The following is a 22,505-nucleotide window of genomic DNA, read 5'->3' as shown; positions in this document are numbered from 1 at the left end:
AATCTCTATTTAAAATGCTGTGCAGTCCAAGACTAGACCTAAACCCTGTCTGGGATAATATCCAAGAGATTTTTGCAACTTGTTCCAAACATTTATATAAGCATGAAAATTAAATCAGCATTTTTCCATACAACTGCAGTAAAAGCGTACACCTGAATGCATCATAATATCATTTCTATGGTTAATCTGGCAACTGACATAAATACACTAAGTGGGCAAATATGTTGGGAGACTCATAAAAACGTTCAAGGCCATTAAAGAGAGTTCATCCTGCTTTTGTTGGAGTAAATGTCTCTACTGTTAAGAGACAGATTTTTATAATATTTGATTAATCACCACCCCACTTCATTCTCAACTGACCTTCATTTTGAAAGGTACGAATGGTGGTAAGGCCTTAGCCTTCAGCTTGATTAAGCTGAAATCTGTCTCAAGGTTGGTATGGTAGCATGATGGTGATCATGACTCTCTTTGCCTGGCAGTAGATCTAAAGACTAAAATGCATATATATTGGAAACAGAAGATTGAATATAATAAATCTTTTTCACATATCCAGTCATAGTGGTTATACGTTCACATTTGACCACTTGATAAAGAATATTATAAACTTTCCTCATGCTTTTCTGAGCCAATCACTGACTAGGCCAACTCAGGTCACAACCTGCTCAGTTTCTCTTTGTCTTATGCTTGTCAAATGCAGTCTACAATCATAAATAAAAGGTAAATCTTTAAACATGGCTGCACCTCCTAATTTAATTTCTCTTTTCAGAAATAGCTACCCTTAAATTTGAGTTACATTTTAACAACTGTGCTAGAATTATTTATTCATGTTGCAAATTGCCCAAGTACCATTCATTCTCTTAACAGAAACAACACTGACAAACAAACTTCTCACAAAAAGAGCCTTTACTGAGAATGAGCACTCTTTCCAGAAGATAAGAGGTTTGGAACAGCATTTCTTTTTACATCGGCAAAAGTTATTTTACATGGTGGCACATTAAATGAAATGTCATATATACAGACACAAAGTCAACAAGACATCAAAACATTGTTTTCCTGGTGTAGGGAAGTGAAAAGTTTATTATAACCACAAGGTCCAGACCATTTTAGTCAGAAAACCATCCATTGACCAATCACACTTTCACTCAAAATCATTTCTACCTTTTTATGTAGACAAAATGTTTCCAGCTTGGATAGAATCTCTCACAAAAAGGGCAGAAATGTTGGACCACACTTTCTAGTGTGTTTTACCTTCTCTCTTCCAACTTAGTTGGACTGTTCCATTACATGGCCTTATACAATACAAAGCACATCTGCTTCTATTGCTTATCGCTTATAACACAAATGTCCTTTGCTAGCTAGCAAACACTAACAATGGCAATGTGAACCATTCTGCTCAGGAAAGTTTACAAAACGCCACCAGTGACAAACACTATTCAGCATGATGCTGAAGTGCAAGACTGACAGGCCACTGTGTGGTCAAACAGAACTGAGGCACTCCTCAACACTGCCTTCAGTATATGGGATATGGCAGAGCACTAAGCAAAAACTGTGGACGAACCTTAAGATCAACTGTAGAAAAATTAGATGAAATACTCTGAAGAAACAACGTGGGGCAGTTCAAAAACATGAGACCACCCATCAACCATTCAAGCTCAATCTAGCTTTACTGATTAACCACTGAGTATTGTAGAAATATTTGTCCTTCTGGCCAAAGAAAAAAATTCCAAGGCCCAAATGGCCAATAATTTGAAGTTTGCTCAAGACAGCACTGGTGACAACAGACCACTTAAACTCAAATTGTACAAAAGAAAATAAAAAATAAAATGATGACAACACTCATTAAAAAAAGAGTTTGATAAGATGTCTGTCAGCATATGCATGTGTCCATATGAAAAGAATTTAGAAGAGTAGGGCTCCCATGCTTCCAACTTCACTCTGTTCCTTAACGAAGATCTCAAAGTACTGGTAGATGATTGTGACTGCCAACAGGATTCCTGTTCCTGACCCGATGGCACCGAGGAAATCAGCCATGACAGACAGACCACCAATACACAATCCACCAAATGCAGCTGCTGTGGGGATGTACCTGCATGTGGACAAGGAAGGGAGGTGAGACGAAGAACTTCTGAAAAGCATTTGCGTTTAGAAAGAACAGATGCAGTGAGACGTGAAGAGACTGACCTGTTGAGTTCATGTACCATGGAGGTTTCTCTATGCCCCCTCATCACCATCTGCTGTTCCTTGAGCTGTTTGGCCACCTGAAAGACAAACATGCATCCATTTTTACAAAAATCATACCAATACATATGTGCCCACATCATTACTGTAATGGTCTAAATTGTGTTTCTCAACCCTGTCCTAGAAACCCACTGTCTTGGTAAAACACACCCATTTTAAACCAATACTATGCTGATAATGAGCATCATAAGCAGCTGAGAGCACAGAAAACACTAAAAAGTGCAGGGAAGTGGGCTTTCAGGACCAGGGTTGAAAAAAAAAAAACACTGGTCTAAATAAGCAGTTAAGGGCAAAGTCTCTGCAGTTTACAATCACAGAAGTAAATCAAAAGCTGTAGATGATGCATACATCTTTGGCAGAAGACCCAGACACTTCGATCCATGTCTTGGAGAAGAAGGCACAAGATCCCAGCATGAACACAATGTAGATGACTGCATGAACCGGATCATCCAGCACAGAACCAAAAGATTCCGGAGGTGAGAGATAGTAACACAGGCCTCCTACAGGGTAGGCACGAGCTGGGCCACCAGATGATGTATCCTGTGAACGACAGAAAAAGATAGCACATTGGTCATCTGTCTTTCTAACACAAGCTTGTCTGGTCACAGCCAAAAACTGTGTTCTACTGCAGGATTTCTCTGTCCTGTTTCTGGGAGCCACATTACTGCACATTTCAGAGGCCTTTCTTTTTAATTAATTCACCTCATCAGTTCATTAGCAAAATGCTTATTAAGCAGACGCGGCTAAAAAATGCAAAGCTGTGCATTCCCAGAAGCATCCATGATAATAGCACATCATTTGAAAGGGCTAAACAAGCATGAAAAAATTAAAAGTATTATGTCAATAGAAACGGTCAAAAAAAAAAAAAAAATTCCTTGATACTTACAGACCAGGTTCCCAAAAGATTGACAAGGAAGTTGCCACTGAACCGTGTAGAAAGCATCTGAGAGATGACGTAGAGGTTGGACACAAGAGCAGACTGCAGAATGATGGGGATGTTGGAGGTGTAGAAGAGTTTAATGGGGTAGGTGTTGTACTGACCACGGTAACGTGCAGACTTGATAGGCAGGTCAACTCTGAAGCCCTAAGATTGAGAGTAAAAGAAAGCATAAATTAAAATCACACCAGGCTACCTTCCTGTAATCAAATCCACAATATGCTGTCAGGCATAAACTCTGCAAATGTATCAGGTACCGCTCATTATTTCCTAAGAACTGACCTGGAAGTATATGACCACAGCAAAGACAAAAACTGTAGCAATGAGGTTCATAAGGTTGGGCAGGTTCTGCCTGTAGAAGGCCTCTCTCAGAGCTCGCACTTTATCGGTACGTGTTGCCAATAAGTGGAACAGGGCAATGATGGCACCCTCAAATTCAGTACCTATGCAGGGACAAATACATATTTAGTGTCTCTATAGTCACATAATACAGTCTCTGTTTTAATCAGGATGAGAGTTTAAGATCTTTTTTATTTAAAAAAAGTGTACCTCTGCCTGTGTTGACTGTAGTTGGGCTAAAGGCTTTCCACACAATTGTCTCGCAGATGTTGGTGGCGATGAAGAGAGAAATTCCTGAGCCCAAACCATAGCCTTTTTGAAGCAGCTCATCCAGCAGCAGCACAATTAGACCCGCAACAAACAACTGCAGAAAACAAACACACACAGTCTCAGTTACATCCATCGAATACAATAAGGGGTAAAGTGATCTGATAATACAGCAAGTTACTTAACAGAAACATGTAAGCATGTGAGCTCACCTGAATAATGATGAGAAGACAGATGCCAGCACCCATCTCTGAGGGGTCTCCATACATGCCAGTCATCACATACACGATAGCCTGGCCGATGGTGATGATCATGCCAAACACTGCGAACACATACAAACCACTGAATTAGTATTTCTGCCAATCTGTGTATCCATACCACTTTTAAAGCAGCAATATGGAGAAACATTAACCAAGAAAGACAAAAATTATGAATAGTCAAGATTAAAGACAATTTACACGGGCTCAATCACAAATTTTCTTCAGCAGAATTGAGAGTAATACTTCTGAAATGTTTTGCACCTCATGAAAACTCAAAAATTAACCATTATCTACTTCGCAAAAACACTTACGTTTCTGAGCTCCATTGAACAGTGCTCGGTCTTTAGGCGTGTCTCCGACCTCAATGATTTTAGCTCCAGCCAGCAGCTGCATGATGAGGCCAGAGGTCACGATAGGAGAGATACCCAACTCCATCAGAGTACCTGAAGAATACACACAAATCATTTTTAATTATAGTGAGAGAGTCAAAACACTGTAGAAAAACAGCCAAATAAACTTCTTAGCTAGTCCTAAAAACAAAAGTTAAACTTCATATTAGCGCACATATTTCTGCCTGGTTAGAAGCTGTCATACTTTACCTGTGTGCTAACAAATTTTAACAAAAAAATCAATTTGACCTAAAACATGATTCAAAAGCAGTTGTTAAGAAGAAAATAATACAATTTGAGTAACTGATTTAACTCCAAACACTTTGTTATGACCATACAACTACTGGAGCAATGTTTGTATATAAACAGATACTGACCCCTGTTGGAGGCCAGAATGACTCTCATCCAATAGAATGGATCGGCTGAATCTGAAGACATGATCCCAAAAAGAGGAATCTGAAAAAGAGAAAATATTGCTTTGAATCAATCTACAAAAGAGCATTAGCTTAGCGTACGCCAACTTGGGCTTAAAATCTAGAAATCAAGAAACATAGCAAAATAAAACATACCTGACAGCACACAAGAAAGATGAATAAAGTGATGGCTGTCCATAGCACCTTTTCCCTGAACTGGATCTGAGAATAGAATTACAACATGAAGTAAAGTTAAAAAACAACATACAATACAGTGATTTACCTTGAGTTTAAGTAGAACCGATGAGTAGAAGCAAAACACTGAAGTCCAGCAATATACATACCTTTCTTTCTGGTTTCTGAATTTCGGGTAGAACCGCACAGAACGGTTTTATTACTTCCAGGAATTTAACTGAAAGGAGAGAAAAGAGAGAACTTATTAAAAAAAAAACATGAAGGGCATCAATTGATCAACTGTTTGTGCGGCCTGGCTACTGGCAGAGATGAGGGACCAGTGTTTTTAAGAAATGCTCACAAAATAACAAAAATGTAGCTCAACTGAACCGAGTAGTTAGGATTTTTTAGTGTCTGTATTCGTGTGTTTGTTTCTTGGGTTCTGCAGTGAAGCTACGAGGGTTTATGTAGGCTAGTTAGTTAAAAGTAGCCCGAAAAGTAGCTGTCAAATCTGTTGCCAAACGTTTTTAGTTTTTTTCCAGGCTTGTAGCTTTTAAAATTAAAAATCCAGTCAGCAAACATGTCTTAGCCGATAGGGTCTTTTTGTAGCCAGAGTAAACTTGAAGTTTGGCTATATTTCCAACCTTTTTCCATGCATTAGTAAGTGGAGAGCTAAAGCCTCGTCATCAGAAGTTGGCGATGGGTCCTTCTGCATTACGCCTATTTAGCTATGAACAGTCGACACGTTTGCGTGCTAGGATAACACTGATTGAGTAACATGGGCATTTTTTTTCTTTTCTTGGTTATTATCGGCTTCCAAATGTTGTTTGTTGTTCGAGTATCTAACCTACGTTAATGCTCAAGGCACCAAATCAAACCAGACAAAATTAGCCAGCTAGCTAACCCAGCCCATCGCCCCAAGCCGACCTTTTAATGTAGCTAGATTAGCCTAGCCTAGCTTAGACACAGACTGACTGCTCATGATATGTTATTCTTTAGCGTTAACTAAATGATTAAGTTACTGAATAGTCAGCACAGTGACTTATATTAATAACATTGTTTAACTATTCTACACTTAGTTAGCTTGATAACCTAGTGTAACATTTGTCAGAAAGCTAGCTTAGCTAATAGCTAACGCGACGCTGTCCACATACACAGCCAGTAAGATTAGCTTAATTAGCATTTAGTTAGCCTAGCTACTTTGAAAAGTAAATCTAAACGAAAAATCAACCAGTTTGCTGCGAATAAAGTGCTTAAATCAATTCCCATATAAATGTAAAATTAAAGTCCGTGAAAAAAGCAAAAATCCCCACTCTCATACACTTCCTCCGCTCGCTTTCCCCGAGAACACACTGGCTAACCTCCAATCAATGAATCTCAATGCAAGCGAGCTAACGCTGCCTCGCTAAACTGTTGATTAAACTAATCAGAATATCAGCTATTTAACACCGACTGCTCTAATAAAACTGGTCAATAAAACACTAAGCTACATTCTCCAGCAGTGTTACTCACTAGCCATGGTGTTCTTTCCCGTCCAAGTCGTTCAGTATCTGAGCTCCCCGTGTGGAGCCACCGGCAGAGTCTCACCGCCGCGTTACGAGAGGAAGCGCTTTAGAGACACGTCAACACTACATGGGCTCGGCTACACGTCACACACAGCGCGCTCGGCAATCTCCGGCTCTTTCCGACAGACTCGCTGTTAACCGAGCGGTGGGGCCCAATCCCATTTCACCCATTGGCCCAACCATTTACCCCTACCCCTTTTTTCGAGGGTAACACTTCCCCTTGGAACAGAGTTACCTTGAAAAAAGTCTCCTCCTTAAGACCTTTAAGCACCAATAAGAAGTAATAAAGTTTAGTAATCTAGCAGCTGGTTAACTAGTTAACGTTAAAGTATTGTTTGTCTTCAGAGGGGGAGAGGGTGCAGAAATTAATTATTATTGTCCATTCTTTAATTCCTCTGTAATGGGAAGCTAAAATTAGCTTTAATTAGCTTTTGTTTTATTTTATTTTTCTGTTCTGACTTAAATGCCGCAGCCCCTGCCGTCTGTTGCACCATTTAAGGTGGAACAAGAAAGTTAGCTAGCTACAGAGACAAACTACTAGCTCTCTTTTTATGCTTATTATGAATAATTTGGCCATACATATTGAAACCACACAATAAATATGGTAATATATTACTAATCGTCACTTTTAATAAGGAATATTTTTATGTTTTTTACGAGTGATTCTCATATCACTTTGTTTGAAGTGTGCATCTGAAAAATCTCTGTATAAGGTGGAGGTGGGCAGATCGATCTAAATATAATAATATCAATAATACCAAGGCTGGGATTGATATTAAACAATACTAATGTAAAAATATATATATATATATATATATTACACTTCTTTTTACACAAGATTTATTTTGCAAATGTTAAGACAAACTTTGTTTTGTTACTGTTACAATGTTTCTAAATGTTTCTAAAAAAATTGTGATAAAGTATTTTGTTGCCATGTACAATATTCGGTGAAATTGTATCCTAGGTCATTTGGATCCTTTGGATCTACGAAGCTTAAATATTTAAAAGTATCAGTATCGATATCGGCAATACTGGCACTGACATTTACTTGGTATTGGATTGATACCAAAATTCCCAGTATCACCCACCTCTAGTATGAAGGGCTAACAAGGCCTATCCTTACCCCTACCCCTCCAGCCTCACAAGAATCTAGACACCCCTACCCCTCTGCAGGCTTGCACAAAACAGTTGGGTAAGGGGGATTGGGCCGTGGGAGTCGATTAAGAGACTGATATGGTAACTAAAGATAGGATTATACTGGATTGTACATGCTCCTCATAAACATTTTACTTTGGTTCCAATTTATTTTCAAAAAGATTTGGACTCATTAAAAAGTAGTTTGAGTCAGTCAGGACTGTGTCAAGACTACTATAAAAGACAGTAAACAGCTGGTGTGCACTGGATACTGCTGAACATGTTCCAGTCTGTTTATATGTTACCGTGAGTAACTAGTTGGAGTGCCCCCCTTGAGGGAGAATCTAATAACAGTGTTGTCCTCCACTGACCGTCACAGAATTTAAAGGGGAGCTCACACAGTTTGTCGTTGCACTCAGTACACAATCAGTCGCTGTGTGGGGGGGGGCCTTTGGCCAGCTCGGGCCCAGGCCATTGCTTGGTTTGCCTGTCCTGTTGCAACAGGCCTGGTATCAGTAGATCAGTAATTTGAATCAGTTGTTGAAAGTACTTTAAAATAAGATTTAAACCATTTTTTACTTAATTGATTTCAAACATAAGTGAACGAACTCCAACCACTAACCTTAGTTCAAATTCTTTACAAAAAATGTCTGCAAACGTTTGAAATGCAAGAGGAATAATTTTAAATGTTTGAAAACTTTTAAAACAGGGTTTTACCATAGGCTGTATATATTTAAGTACTTATATACAGTCTATGGTTTGAACATATGGTTTGAAGGTCTACAAAAATATTTTAATCTTTTAAAAAGTTAATATTTTGGAAAAACAGTTTGAATCATTTTTAAATAGATTAAAATATTTTGTGTCAGTGATTCAATCACTGTTTAAAAGACTTTGTAGTGTTATCCTTGATAGAAATCCACCTCAAGACTAGCTGGTCATTCAGAACTCTGATAGGTAGAGATAAGATCATACTAGATATTCTGTGTAAATCAGTGGTTTGTCCATCCTTTTTCACATGAACTTTTTATGTTGAAAAAGTGGTTTAAGTGGCTTTTTCAAAAAGAGTTTAAACACTTTAAAATGTAGTTTGTGGATCAGAGGATCAGTACTTTGAATCAGTTGTTGAAAATACTTAAAGCTCACCTTCTGTCGTTTTTTCTTTCATTTTAAAATGTCTAGTTGTGGTCTCTAGTATGAATGAATGACATGTGAGCCGTTTTTGTAAAAAAAAAAGTGCTCAGGTGTCTCTGTATAGCTCTTTTTTAATGGACTGTTTTAGGGGTGTGTCCAAAATGACCGGATTCCAGCTTTGCTCATGAATATTCATACATGCAAACAGCATGCAAATATCTCTCCTCTGATTGGCTAGGAGCACTGCGACGCCCCTCCACCGCTCTGCCGCTCACTACCTCCCACCTCCTAACTGATGAGCGGTGATGTTGCGTCGCTTCAGCTCCGCCTCTGGGAGTTTCTCGAGCCAAGGTGGGCTGGTCTGTGAGTTTCTGCCTACGTAGGCAGAAAGATAATTCAAAATTCACCCGTTTTTCGGAGGGGGGGAGGGGGGATTTCTTTGCTTAGCTCCTGCAGACAATGGGGGCTGCAAAACAGTTTAATGTGCAGGTGTACACATTCAACTCGGAGAGACCTACTGTATTCCACAAAAAACAAGAAAAATCGGATTTTCGCGGAAGGTGAGCTTTAAGATTATTTACTAAAAGATTAAATTAACCGATTTTATGCAAAACAAGTGAAAAGAACTTCCACCACAAACCTAGTTCATTATCAAAAAGTTTTTTTTAAATGCAGGAGGGATCATTTTAAATGATTTAAATGTTTTAAAAACAAAGTTGGAATCTTTTTCCAGTGTTATGTTCTCTTTAGAGGTCTTCTCATAAATGTAAAAATATTTTTAGCAATATAGTCCTTTTGAAAATTGAGTAATTTGAAAAGATAGGGTGTCGTATGATTGTTCTTTAGTCAGATCACGATATATTAAAAGCTATATTGTGAATAGTGAATGAGTTAATAAATGAGGCATTCAGAACACATATCAGTTCCTCAAAAGAAAGCCCTGGGCTTCCCATGGAAGTTTTGAATAAATACATAACATCATTTCTGTTTATGGTTGTGACTGAAGTTACATAATGACCTGAAGACAACTGAAAATAAATGGATTAGATTATATATGAATTAGATATGGTGTTAAATTAATCAACGTTTATTAATTTCAGTTATTAAGGTATCTTTAGTCAACTGAACAAGCCATGTATACTGGAAATAAGAGGAACATGGCTGCTTTTCACCAGTGGGTGTCATCAGGAGATTAAGAAAACACGGAACTGAGATCTGAAAAGCTTGAGGGATGTAATGGACATAAGCTGCGTGACCAGTAGAGAGTGCACCACAACCAGATATCTCTAAAGAAACTGTGGCCAGGTCAGCAGAGGACAGTGATCATTACATTACAGATGATGCAACAACAATTTTGAAGTTGAGGGTGTACAGGGTGGTATTCAGCTTAGACAACTTTTCTGCTTAAAAAATAGTAGAGTTGTTTTCCGGTTTTGCTCTGTTTATACTTCTCAGAATATGTACAGTTAACTAATGCAAGACCCAACCATCTGGCTATGCTGAAGAGTGAAAGAACACTAATGTCACATCATTAAAAAAAATAATAGATTTTTTGCATTTTGAGATCTAAAAAATAGATCTCAAAATGCAAATTAATTTTGTCAATCTACTGGAATTAATCTGAAAATTTTAACATTATATTTTTAATGGAGTTAACAATTTAAATCAAATTATCCGCCAGAGCTCTTAAACTCTCAATGCCCTTGAGCATAGGGAAGTATTAACAAATTGTTCATTTTTTGTTCTTCTCGCTCTCGTTCTCACACACACTTACTGACTGCTGCTGTTCATGTTATATTTTACATGTTTCCTTTCCCGGCTGCACTACACTAGGCTTTATATTCTCCATTAAAACTTCTGTGTACAAGATTTCTAATGTTTAGTTCTAAAGCTCTCCATTAAACTTTTAACTAGCACATTAAAATTCTCTAATTTAAAAAGCATCAAAACTACCCTAAGATATAGTAAAAAAGTAATAAAAGATTAGTCTGTTTGTACTACACTACACAATTATTTTTGTCTCCCTCTCAAAAATACAAAAATATTTCAGCATTTAAACTATAAATATATATCATGATTTAATGATTAATCACAAAATAATGCTGTTAGTAAAACAACTATTAACTAACTATTAACATCCGTTCTTTTATTTACATTTAAATATCCACTATTAAAAGCTTGTCTTAAAAATAAGGACTAGTGTGATTAATCATGGCTAATCACAGAATATTGTTGTGATGAATCTGATTAATTTATTTACATTTATTGACACCAGTTGTTTTAAATCATTTAATATATCATTAAGATTTGGTGCCACAGAGTGTTTTTCCCAGGTGGTCAGCCAGGTCACTTATATGGTAGAACCAGCTGTATGTGTAAATGTTTTTGTGTTTTTGCGTGCTCAGGAATTGTATTCTTGTTTTGTTTGTGTTGTTCCTCATCACCAGTCTGATGTCTCGTGAGCATCCCTCTCAGCCTCTGTTATGCAGGTGGTGACTCCCTCTTGCTGCGGGTCATAAGGGGACATGTCAGTTACACTTCGTTCTAACTGGGTCAGAGTGTCCATCCAGCAGGTCTGCCTTTGTTAGACCTTTATCCTCCCTTGAGTCACGCTGGGCACAGCCAGTGCACAGCACTGTGCTTACGAATAAGACGCACAAGGAGGTTCACAAAACCTACCCCAATCTCCCTTCTCATAACTACATTATTTACAGATGAGTTTTACAGTAGATATGTAAATACTTATTGAATACTAAACCTGTCACCCCCTAGAGGGTTTACACTAAAGGTGTAGGCAAACATCCATTTTTGAATGGGCCTGTAGAAAAAGTGGGTGGGCTGCAAAGGTAGAAATTTTGTTTGTGATACATTTTCCAACCAGCGAAACATCTTGCAGTTAGTGTTGGGTGGTATACCATGGAACTAAATTATTTTAATGGTGTCTTTAAACAAAGATGGTATTTCATGAATATGAAATGGCAAATTTCTGCATTATGGCTAATACAGAGCAAAATAGCTCACTCCACCTAGTTGTTAGTGTTATGACTGTCTGATGATGGCAATGTTCTCTGTTTATGTCAAAAGCAAAGCCATTGAAGTCTGCAGGGTGTGCCTCAAAAGTCTCACTTGCAGCTATCCCAAGTCTCCCAAAAGTTACAAGAGTCTACTTGTGTCGCAGGTTTGAAGCTTTATCTTCTAGACTTGAGTGACTTGAGCCTCATTTAGCTGGAAAAAGTTCACAGAGATGGTGGTTAGCATTTTAGCAGTTAGGCAATGTTATCTTGTTGTTAAGCTAAGTAACTAAGACTTCACTCTCTCAGAAACAAATTTTTATCAGCAGTACTCAGGTTATTTAGTCAAAAACAGCTGTACTGAGCTGTCTGATACTCTGATGTGTATCTGTATGGTAGGATAGCTTAGCAAGTGAGCCTTAGAACCCAACAGCATAGAGGAAATGCCAGTTTCTGATCTTTGTCAGTTTAGTCTCTCTATCATTTCCGTCTAAATGTTTATAAGTGGTGTTTTAATGTGTGCAGTGTTCACTTAGTCTGTAAACAAACTGATTGTTGTGTTGAGTATTTTAGCCACGTAATCACACATCTTACACAGCTTACGTGAATCCCTGCCCTGTACAAAACACACAACAGAGAACAGCTTTTTTCATTAATCAATTTCTTTTTTTAATTGATTGTTTATTGAATAATATGAATAAAACTCTTTCTAAAATTTATAAATGTATGTATGTAAGTCAGTAGTTCATAACAAGAACATGCAGATGTGTCCTGATCTAAATTAATGTAAAAAAAAAAAAAAAAAAAAAAAAAAAAAAACACCATGATTTATATAAAAAATATTAGAAGAAACTGTAGTGGCACATCTCATGAAAAAACAAAAACTATCTACAGATCTAAATTATGAATATAAACAAAGGTATATTTTATTTTATTTTAATTATATATTGTATTTTATTATTTTAAAGCAAATTACACTAATCTATTTATCTCAGCAATATGAGTGTTTTTACCTGAAAAAAGCACCACATGACTTGAACAGATTTGAATAAACATACATACAGTAAAACATGAAAAGGAATTCTCATTTTTAACTAAGTATGTTATATCCTCCTGGATGCTCCTCAGCCAGCATGTGTGACGCCAGGTAGAGAGGAGTGACGCGAGCCGAGTTAAAAGTACCAACAGGTTTATTAGCAGGCAAGCTAACAGATACTGCTAACAGAATAGCCAGGCAAACAGCGATCTCACCGATACCAGAAGACGTAGTCAAAAATACAGTCCGAGTTCGAAACCGAGAAACAGTCCAACCGTACAACAAATCCAATAAAGGCAAAACAAAAGACATAAACCGATAATCCGAAAACAGGGTCGTAACGAGAAAGCAAAAACAGAACATAGGAAACCGCTTAGTATGCAACATGAGTCGACAATACCTCGCGGTGTTTGTTTACAAACGGATGCCTTAAATACAGGAGCTAGACAAGAATGAACCGGAAGTAATTCAGAATACAGGTGAATCAGAGCGTCGGAGTGTAACGCGATTGGGTGAAGGTGAAAGGTTATTATTGATGTCATAACCAGGGGAATTCTGAGAAATGGGCTGTGACCGAAATGGCTCCCTACTCCCTCATTAGTATTGCGCTATGTAGGGAGATACTAATAAGTTCACTAATTAGTGGTAAAACTGGAGTGAATTCGGACACTAACTCATCATTATCATTCGCCAGCACCGGTCGCATGAACACACACAGGTGAGGGGGTTGAGCCGTGTTTAAAACTCAATAAACACACTGAACTGAGCTCTTACCCTGTGAATTGGTTTTATCTGAATCCCACTGTAACAATCTGGCAACCCTGGTGGCTCGCTGTCCGCTCCGTTTCTTCGGCTGTCTGTTGCTTAGTAGCGAGACCCGCAATGCATTTTGGGACACATTCAGCTCGCTTAGTAAGCAGCGAAGTCTACTATAAATCATGATGCATTATGGGAGTTTTTAGTGCCCTCAAAATCACGTTCGAGTCCCCCCTTAAGATTCGGACACTCAAAGAAAAATGGCTGACATACTCAATAGTGCCCTAACTAGTAAATAGGGAGCCATTTCGGTCACAGCCATGGAGTCCGGTAGTGTGGAAGGAGAACAAGGCTGCGTGACAGCATGTGTATATGTTCAGTTCCGCCAGCAGCTCACCTGATTTACCAATATACCAATAGACCAAACCAGTTGTTGATATTATGAGAACTAGAAATGACTCTATTAAACTCAGACGAGGAGAGATTAGGAGATGTTTTAAGGAAAACGGTGGTGTAAAAGCACTGCTTTTTGTAAAAATTGTTGTTTGTATTTTTTTGTAATTCTAGTGTTTTAATGAGCTAAAAAACACTAACTTCACAGATAAGACACGTATTCTTTACTGAAATTCCCACATGTGCCTAAAACATTTTCACAATACTGTAAATACAATAAACCCTTGCTTATATTCGTAATTTAGATGAATAAGATACAACACTTTCAAGTCATTCTGAACCATTTCTATTCACCATGCAATGTAGATAGAATGTATGGGACAGCTGATACTTTAGGATTATCCTAAATACGTTGTTTTATTGTTTTAGTGTCTTGAATACTACTCTACAAATAATCTTTTATTGAGGAAGTGTGTAAACGCCAGGCCTGTGCAGTTCATACAGCCTGAAAAGCCTTAAGGGCCCTGATGATTCAACAGTATGGAATCAGAAACCAAGAGGGTGTGTCCACCGAGAGGGATTTTCCTCTACCTAGAATCAGTGATGTCACACTGTAATTCGGAAAAAGTGTCTGTCACGTCATCTCACAGAAATGACTCAGAAATGTGCCATGAATCTTCAATACACTCGCGTCCGTGTCACACTCATGCCTCACACCACACTCCCAAGCACTATCCAAACCCACTGACTCTGATCCACTGAAAGCCCTGCTTTGAGTAAACAACTGCGGATTATTCCAGATTATTTCAGATTAAAGCCTTCTTTTGCCTCTGCTGTTTTTTATGCACTGACACACTCACAAACACACATACACACACACACAAACACACATACAGTACATGCTCATACTGTATGCCACTATGTATGTTAGGGAAGACCTGAAGATGGTATACACATTTCATTTTATATTTAAAATGTGGTTTAATTGTTGTTACAGTTAAATGAGTGTCTGTATGTGTGTCCCTATATTGCCTTATATTGTTCAATATGATGTTAGGATCAAATAAAATAGTTTTTTATTTTACTGTTTAAGCTTGTATGCACCAGGGTTTTGGGTATTTTAGGTTAAGAGTTTTTGACAGTATGATTGGAGTCGTTTTAAATCCTCACATTAATCTGTGTGTGTGTGTTTTCAGGCTGTCACAATCAGTAAAGTTTTAGATTTGATCTGAATATCTAAGAGTGATATAACAAGGCCTGCTGTCGTTTAGGGGTCTGAGCAGATGGCTGGAAAATCAATAATCTGAGTTATGAAATATCATAACTATCACACTCTATTCAGCACCATTACAAACAAGCACAGTTATAAAAAAGAGAGACTGCAGTTAACATTCTGCAGCATCTGAATAGTAAGAAGGAGAAACTGCACTTCTTGTCTAAGAAAGTTTAATATTTTTCTTCTGAAATCAAGAGTTTTAATAGGGAGTTTAAGGCCATTTTGTAGCAATATCTTCAGATTCTGATTGCAGTCCAGCTCAGCAGCATTTTGGAGGTCAGGTTCTGCTGTGGATCATCATTTAAAAGAATGTCATGTAATCACTCTAAACATGTTTGTAAATCGTATTTTTCACACTATAAGGCGCATTTAAAATCTTTATATTTTCCCAAAAATCGTAAGTGCACCTTATAATCTGGTGTGCCTTATGTTTTAATTTTATCATTATGTCATGTTGTAAGGAGCAGTGAAGCCCCTCAGCTGAAGTACAGCGCTATAAAGGAGATTTTAGTAACATTTCTCCGGCACTGAGGCTGGAGCATCATTAGCATTAGCCGCTGACCACAGCTGTACCTCTTTCACCACTCAGAAGTGTTTATCGTGTTAAAATAAGCTATGTGGGACAAACTGCTAGCTGATAGTGCCCTGGCTTGCAGGAACATGTGTGTCTTACAGTATGGAGTGCCTTATAGTCCGTAAAATACAGAAATCATTTCATTACCTCATTTAGGTCTATTCATAACCCTTTAGTCAACTAGAATCTAGTAATAAAAAAATCCTTTATTTGTTTTCTGCTTCAGTATTAATTGGTATTTGGACTAGAAAAAAGTGCAAAAAGTTACTAATTAAGTAAAGACTGTTTCATGCCATCAGTGTCTGCAAAAAAAGTTGTGTCACTTTTTAGAGTCGCCTAATTGGTGTGTTTAAAAGTTTGAGTTAATTTTAAAATCATTAATAACCAAACAATGGTGGTATTACTTTAAAAAACAAATTATTTTGTAATAATGCTCTTAAAAATAAAACCATAAAATAAAACGTTAGTGTTGGCAAAGTAAGGAAGCTTTTCTGCTGTCTTTTGTGTTGTAATACAGATACATGATTTCTGTGTTCTAAAAACATTGTGCCAATACTTGTATGCAGTACACCATACACCATAACCCTACACACTGCGGATTGTGTGAGTGTGTGTGTGTGTGTGTGTGTGTGTGTGTGTGTACTGAGCAGTGTGTCCACTTCACCTTTCCTCAGGCTGTATTACCGCTGTTCTACATGCATTTCCTTGTCAGCGTTTTGGTGAACTTTGATCAAGGAGAAGTGAGAGAACGGCATGTTCACTGTCAGGGCCAAGTGTAAAGAACTCTCTCCAGAAACAAAGGCCTGCCTGCTCCATCTCCTCACTACTACCACATCAACATCATCCATATTGATTTACCTTCTCTTTTCTCTCTCTCTCTCTCTCTCTCTCTCTCTCTCTCTCTTCTGTTCCCACGTTATCTCTGCTTTCTAGTTGTTTAGTGACAGATGACAGATGGGGTCAATAAAACAGCAGAGCTGTTCCACTCTCAGTGTAATCACACACTCCCTACACCATCATCTCCACACACTGTGAGAGATTATCCTCGAATGCAGACGCACATCTTTCTTGTTCTTCTTTTGTTTTACATTAAACTGTACAAAGCGGAACAGGGCAGAAGTGCCTGGAGAGTTTAAATTATTGCTAAATATTTCTTTATTAATTTAAGTTATTTGACTTCGCTTAACATGGTACCAGTAACTTTCAATAATAAATTACCTTTACCATTATATAATTTGAAAGAGGTACTCAATCCAAAAGCTCATAACCAGTGACTGTTAATTTGTGAATTCAGATAATAAAAATGGGAGTCGTTTTCACCTATAAAAGACCACAGACAGTCATTTTTAAAACCCTTTATGCAGTAGAACAGCCCCAAGACCAAACGCATGCTTAATTACTGCCGATTTCAACTGGGTCAGCGCATAAGATAGAAAGATTGAGATAATAAAGAGGTTGTGTAACTGCAGTGATAGCAGTGGATTATTATGGATAAGGCTGTGTTCTGAACTGCTTATGAGCTGCACGTCTCATTTTTCATCATAGGTTTCGCTGTGGCACATTTCACACTATCACAGACTATACAATCTATAAAAAATCTGAATAAAATGCATCTCAAGTGAACTGTGCATATACTGTAGTATGTGTATGAGAGTGGCACTGCCACATTTTACAGGAGGGTAGGGAGGGAGAAATGCTTTGTCAAACCACACTGGGCTGAACCATTAACTAAAGCATGAGTAAAAAAAGTCAAATAGAAAAACACAGAATGCTAAACGCAGTACACAGTGTTTCTGAAAAGCAGAACAGGAAACTGAGGCGCAACCTACTTCACCTGTCTTTATGTTTTCAGGATGTGTCCCAAAAATGTCAGGTGCATTTCTGGGTTTGTGAGATGACCAGGTTTTTCCTCACGTCCCGTCCCAGAGCCTAAAACTAAAAATACTGAAACTGTTGCCATAGTGATCCATCACTATTACAAAACCAATTCCCATGGCAACAAGGGAGGAATTGTAGGGCAGCTGTGATTTACACACACAAACAAAAACTTACACACATGCAAATGAATGAATACTCATTTGAATGAGGCAAATTACCTTGCTCTTCTTTCTGGGGGGTAGAATATTGTGGGTCTCCATGTAGAGAAAAGCTTTGTAATTTGTTTGTCTGTGTGCGTGTGAGCAGACACACACACACACACACACACTTACATATGACTATTCAACAATACTGAACTATGTACAACATACACATTTATTAGATTTTTCTGCACCTAAACTACTCTTTTCAATAATGCACATTGCATATGATGTCACTGTTGTTTACTATAAAGCAACACTGCAGTACCTTACACTTTAAATTTAAATGTTTAGTTTTCCTTTTGTCTAGTTTAACTAAATAATACCTCGAGTGTCAGCAGAGGACTAGCAAAGTAAGAATTACATTGTACAGTGTATCTGCCTGTTTACTGTAAACATGACAATATAACTTGTCATGTTTACCCATTATTGCTAGGGAACATTCAAAAGTCAAATATCATGGTGAAAATCTGGGTTATTTTGTTTATTTGAAACATGAAAAAGACCCTTGTTTAAAAAGGTCAGATTTTGGAAGCCCATGTTCAGACAGCTCTCAGGTGGATTAGTTCTGGTTTATCAGAGGCTTTTACACTAAATTGCCTGCCGTCACTAAAGGAGACACGGGACAAACCAAATACTATGGAATACTGTATAAAAACAGATTTACAATGATTTTCAGATTTCATAGACCCATATTTTATAAACAATAAAACATAAAACACACACATTTCAGATGTTGAAAGTGAGATATTTTACCATTTCATTAAAAAAACAATAATTAATTGATGAATTTGATGGCAGCCACACATCTCACAAAAGTTGGGACAGGGCAACAAAAGGCTGGAAAAGTGTTTTTTTAATGCAGTGGTGCATTATATAAGAGGTGCAGTGATGATATTATGTACTATAGATGGTGTGATTTCCACAGTCTGCACAATGTTGGGAAATTTTCTAAAATGCTCTAATGCTCTTTTTATACCCAGTGAGTTATTTGTAAACTGTGCCTATTGCAGTTTTTTTATTAGTATCTGTCCGGTTGGGAGCAGTAATGAGACGTGGACAGCAGACCCACATGCGTGAATTTATCATAAAAAAAACAAACAAACAAACAAACAAAGAACCAAAAGCTGAAACAATAAAGAAACACGCATAACATAAAGACTGAAAAAACAAGGGAACAAGTAACCTTATTGACGATAGACGTACAACCACCGACAAGGGACACTAAAACAAAGGGACTATTTATACACACGGAGGGGACAGGAAGCAGGAAACAAATGGGACCGGGTACCAAGGGGGCGGAGCTACAAATGAACACAAGTGAGAACAGAAGACAGGGGTGGGGAGACATGGGAAGAACACACAGTCCATGTGCAGGGGTTGGTAAATAAACAAACATGATGGCAGGAAAAACACAGAGACAGACAAGAGAGACACAAAAACAGGACGAGACCATGACAGTATCACTTGCACAAAATGCACCAGCATATTGTTTTTTTTAAGATGTATCACTGCCATCAATTTCTATATAAGGTAATATTTTATGAAAATGCAAAATGTCTCTGAATGTGTTCTGTGTTCTGTCATAAATAAAATATGGGTGTTTGAAAGATGTGTCCAAAGTCCGGCCCTTTAAAATTAAGGTGTGTTTAAGTGAACGTCATAAAAGATGACGTAAATAAAAGCATTGGGTCAAGTTAGTGTATCTTGTATAAGCATTAAGTTGTATAAGTAAGCCTAATAAATACACTAGGCCCCCTACGCAACTGCCTTGTCTGCACTGCCAGTAGTTACATCACTGAATTCTAAGAATTTTAGACTTTGAGGGGCCAAGCTCTTGGCTTTAGCTCTCCTTAGTCTTGAGTTTTTCTCTCAAATGGATGTAACTCAGCTAATGTATAAAATAAGAATGAATATTACTAAAATAAGGAAACATCAAAGACAATGTAGTGTCCATCCAGACTGGGATTGAGCACACACTGAGTGAAATAAATGATCTGAACAGTACTGGATTACCCAGGATCTGTCCAGATTTTCATTCACTCAGTCCAGAGGCTGAGCGCAGGATTTGATTTGAATAAAGAGATTTTCTTAGTGATTGTGTGGAGCAAACATGTACAGTATGTGTGTGTGTAGAACTGAAGTAACAGAAAAACACTACCAGTGAATCAGTGTGGACACTATACCCAACATATTTTATTTTGTATTCAGTGAAAATAACAGCTCAGTAAAACATGTTTGAAATAATACAGAGCTGATCAGATCAAAGCAATTTCTTTATAAATCATATATGATAGCTTGATGCAGTTGAAACATCCATTATAATGGATATACATATTATTTCTTTACTGTTAGGTCAAATTGTAGAATTTTAAAAATCCCCAAAGCATAAATGATTTTTAAAATAACAATTTTACTTTCATCATTCTTAAACAGACTTAAACATATACAGTAACCTGGCAACAACCACAGGTCTTAAAATCTAATAATAAGCACATTTAATCAAATCAAATAATCAAATCTAATAAGAATCAGTAAAACTGTGTGGCAATTTATTGCCAATTGCAGAAAACCTGTGGCAGCATCACATAATATGGAATTCCCTCTAGAGCATTGATGTCAAACTCATTTTAGATAATGGGATGCATTACAAGTAATCCAGTGTAAATAGGGCCAGACATATTTTTATTGGAAAACCTGTCAATGTGCACAGTTTTTTTTTTGAAAAGTAAAGCTTTTGTACATTCTGACTTTAGTGTGCTGCTGGTAGATCAGTGGCAGACTGACTGAAAATGAAAACATTGTCTGACTGATAAAAGACAGACAATAACTTTCTAACTAACACTGGCTCTCAGCTTTAAATACAGCCTCTGTAAGTGCTATAATAAAGTTATAAGTGCTTTTTAACATATTAATAAAAAGTGTTAATGTCAGTATTCAGTCTATTTTAATTCTGTATGTTTACACTGTGCTTTAATGGTGCTAGCTAACATTTCTGAAGAACAGTAGGTTCCATCTATATGAGGTAGAATTAAAAAACTGTCATTAACATTTGGTAAATTCCATACAGTTTTTGTGTTTTGGTGTTGTTTAAATATTAGTTTGTACTTTGCAGTAAAAGTGATCACTGGATTAATGAGCTACAGCAATGCTCTCACTGCACTGGCATTCAGCTGACTGTTTGGGAGTCCCTTCCCTCCCTGCAATAAATATTCAGATTGGTTCTGCCTCATGTTCAAACAGCCTATAAAAAACATTTTTTTAACATTTTTTGCTAAATATTTTTTGCTATTGTTTACATATTATTTCCGTGCAATTCATGCATATTATATTTTCATACAATTGAAAATAGAATTGCATGATATAAACCTCTAAATATCCAACTGGGAACTGATTTTTTGATGGCATCAAGTATTAGCTGTATGGATGTCAACAAAAAGAAGTGAAACTTTAGAATTACATCACCTTGGATGCAGAAGGCCTCTGCTTAGAGGCAGTCAGCAGCCATCTTCACTGTCTGCATCTCTTATCTCTCGCACATTCACACAAACACACACACTTACACGCACAAATACACACTGACGGAGAATGTAGACAAGGATGACAAGCTTTTCATAGCAGCTTGTTAAAGCATGTAACACTGAGTGTATCACAGCTATGAGAAATTCCTCAGCTGAGTCAGAATCGGCCTCATTGACCTGATCAGCAGGACTGACTCAGCAGCACTGTGTAATATATAACTCTGCACTTGGCAGTATCTTCTAATTCACAAGTCAGGTTTCTTTGAACTGTGGACAGGGGACAGGGTGTGTTTGTGTGTTAACACGGCTGAGCTGGGATGGTGTTTTCTGTTGCGGTGGTTTTCCGTTTTGGGATTTGGAGGCATAATCCACAGAGGTTTATCCAGGAAATGTGAGTGCTGGAGCAGCTGAGGCAGTCACAGACTGGTATTCTGAGGTTGAGCAAGGATAAACACACTTAAAGGCAGATACATACACACACACAGGAAAAGTTATTATCTGTGCTTTGGTCACCTAAGACCAGATCATTAAGTTTTCACAGAATGGAACCCAGCTTTGGTCAAAAACATAAAAAAAAAAATCCCTCTCATCTCTTGCTATCTTGCCTGCTTACACACACACACACACACACACACACACACACACTCGTGCACAAGCACATTCACAAAGAACAGGCTTACGAAGTGCTTGCTGAAAGCTCTCAGTGAAAGGCTGAGTAAATCCCTAATATGCCTGCTGAAGCTCAGCCAGAGCAGCAGTATATGACGCAGGCCAGCACAATAGCAAATACAGTACAATCTACCCTACACACAGCTTTCTCTGGATGTGGTCCAGTTACCCTGGCTGCACTTCTGTTTCTCACAATCCACTGGACATGGGAAAAACACCTTTGCTTGTGACTGGTTATATAATACAAACAATGATCAAGATGTAGTACATGATAAATCATTATCTATTTATTATTTTTTTTACTTTCAATGTTTTATCATAGATAATCACTATCATGCAAA

At 37.6% G+C, this 22,505-nt stretch overlaps 1 protein-coding gene across 1 annotated transcript; it reads right to left on the bottom strand.

Moving 5' to 3' along the window:
* Nucleotides 1-885: 885 nt before the first annotated feature.
* Nucleotides 886-6,681, bottom strand: sec61a1 (SEC61 translocon subunit alpha 1). The gene is made up of 12 exons (XM_007254255.4): nucleotides 6,530-6,681; nucleotides 5,188-5,255; nucleotides 5,000-5,065; nucleotides 4,808-4,886; nucleotides 4,353-4,484; nucleotides 3,994-4,103; nucleotides 3,725-3,878; nucleotides 3,458-3,618; nucleotides 3,125-3,322; nucleotides 2,587-2,778; nucleotides 2,182-2,258; nucleotides 886-2,086 (listed from the first exon to the last, which is right to left on the bottom strand). Exons 1-12 carry the CDS (start codon nucleotides 6,534-6,536, stop codon nucleotides 1,900-1,902), a joined length of 1,431 nt encoding a protein of 476 aa, XP_007254317.1. The 5' UTR covers nucleotides 6,537-6,681; the 3' UTR covers nucleotides 886-1,899.
* Between the last annotated feature and the right edge of the window lie 15,824 nt (nucleotides 6,682-22,505).

The sequence above is a fragment of the Astyanax mexicanus genome, chromosome 5 (assembly GCF_023375975.1).
Source record: "Astyanax mexicanus isolate ESR-SI-001 chromosome 5, AstMex3_surface, whole genome shotgun sequence".
NCBI classification, from domain to species: domain Eukaryota; kingdom Metazoa; phylum Chordata; class Actinopteri; order Characiformes; family Acestrorhamphidae; genus Astyanax; species Astyanax mexicanus.
Note: the sequence above shows the minus strand (reverse complement) of the source record. Positions and strands in the feature narration are given on the sequence as shown.

What these genes read in the sequence shown, in the direction of transcription:
- sec61a1 (XM_007254255.4), bottom strand. An exon ending in TACAGTCAACACAGGCAGAG is followed by an intron (nt 3,619 to 3,724) that starts GTACACTTTTTT and finishes GTCCCTGCATAG; the next exon opens with GTACTGAATTTGAGGGTGCC. An exon ending in CTGGGTCTTCTGCCAAAGAT is followed by an intron (nt 2,259 to 2,586) that starts GTATGCATCATC and finishes TTTGTCTTTCAG; the next exon opens with GTGGCCAAACAGCTCAAGGA.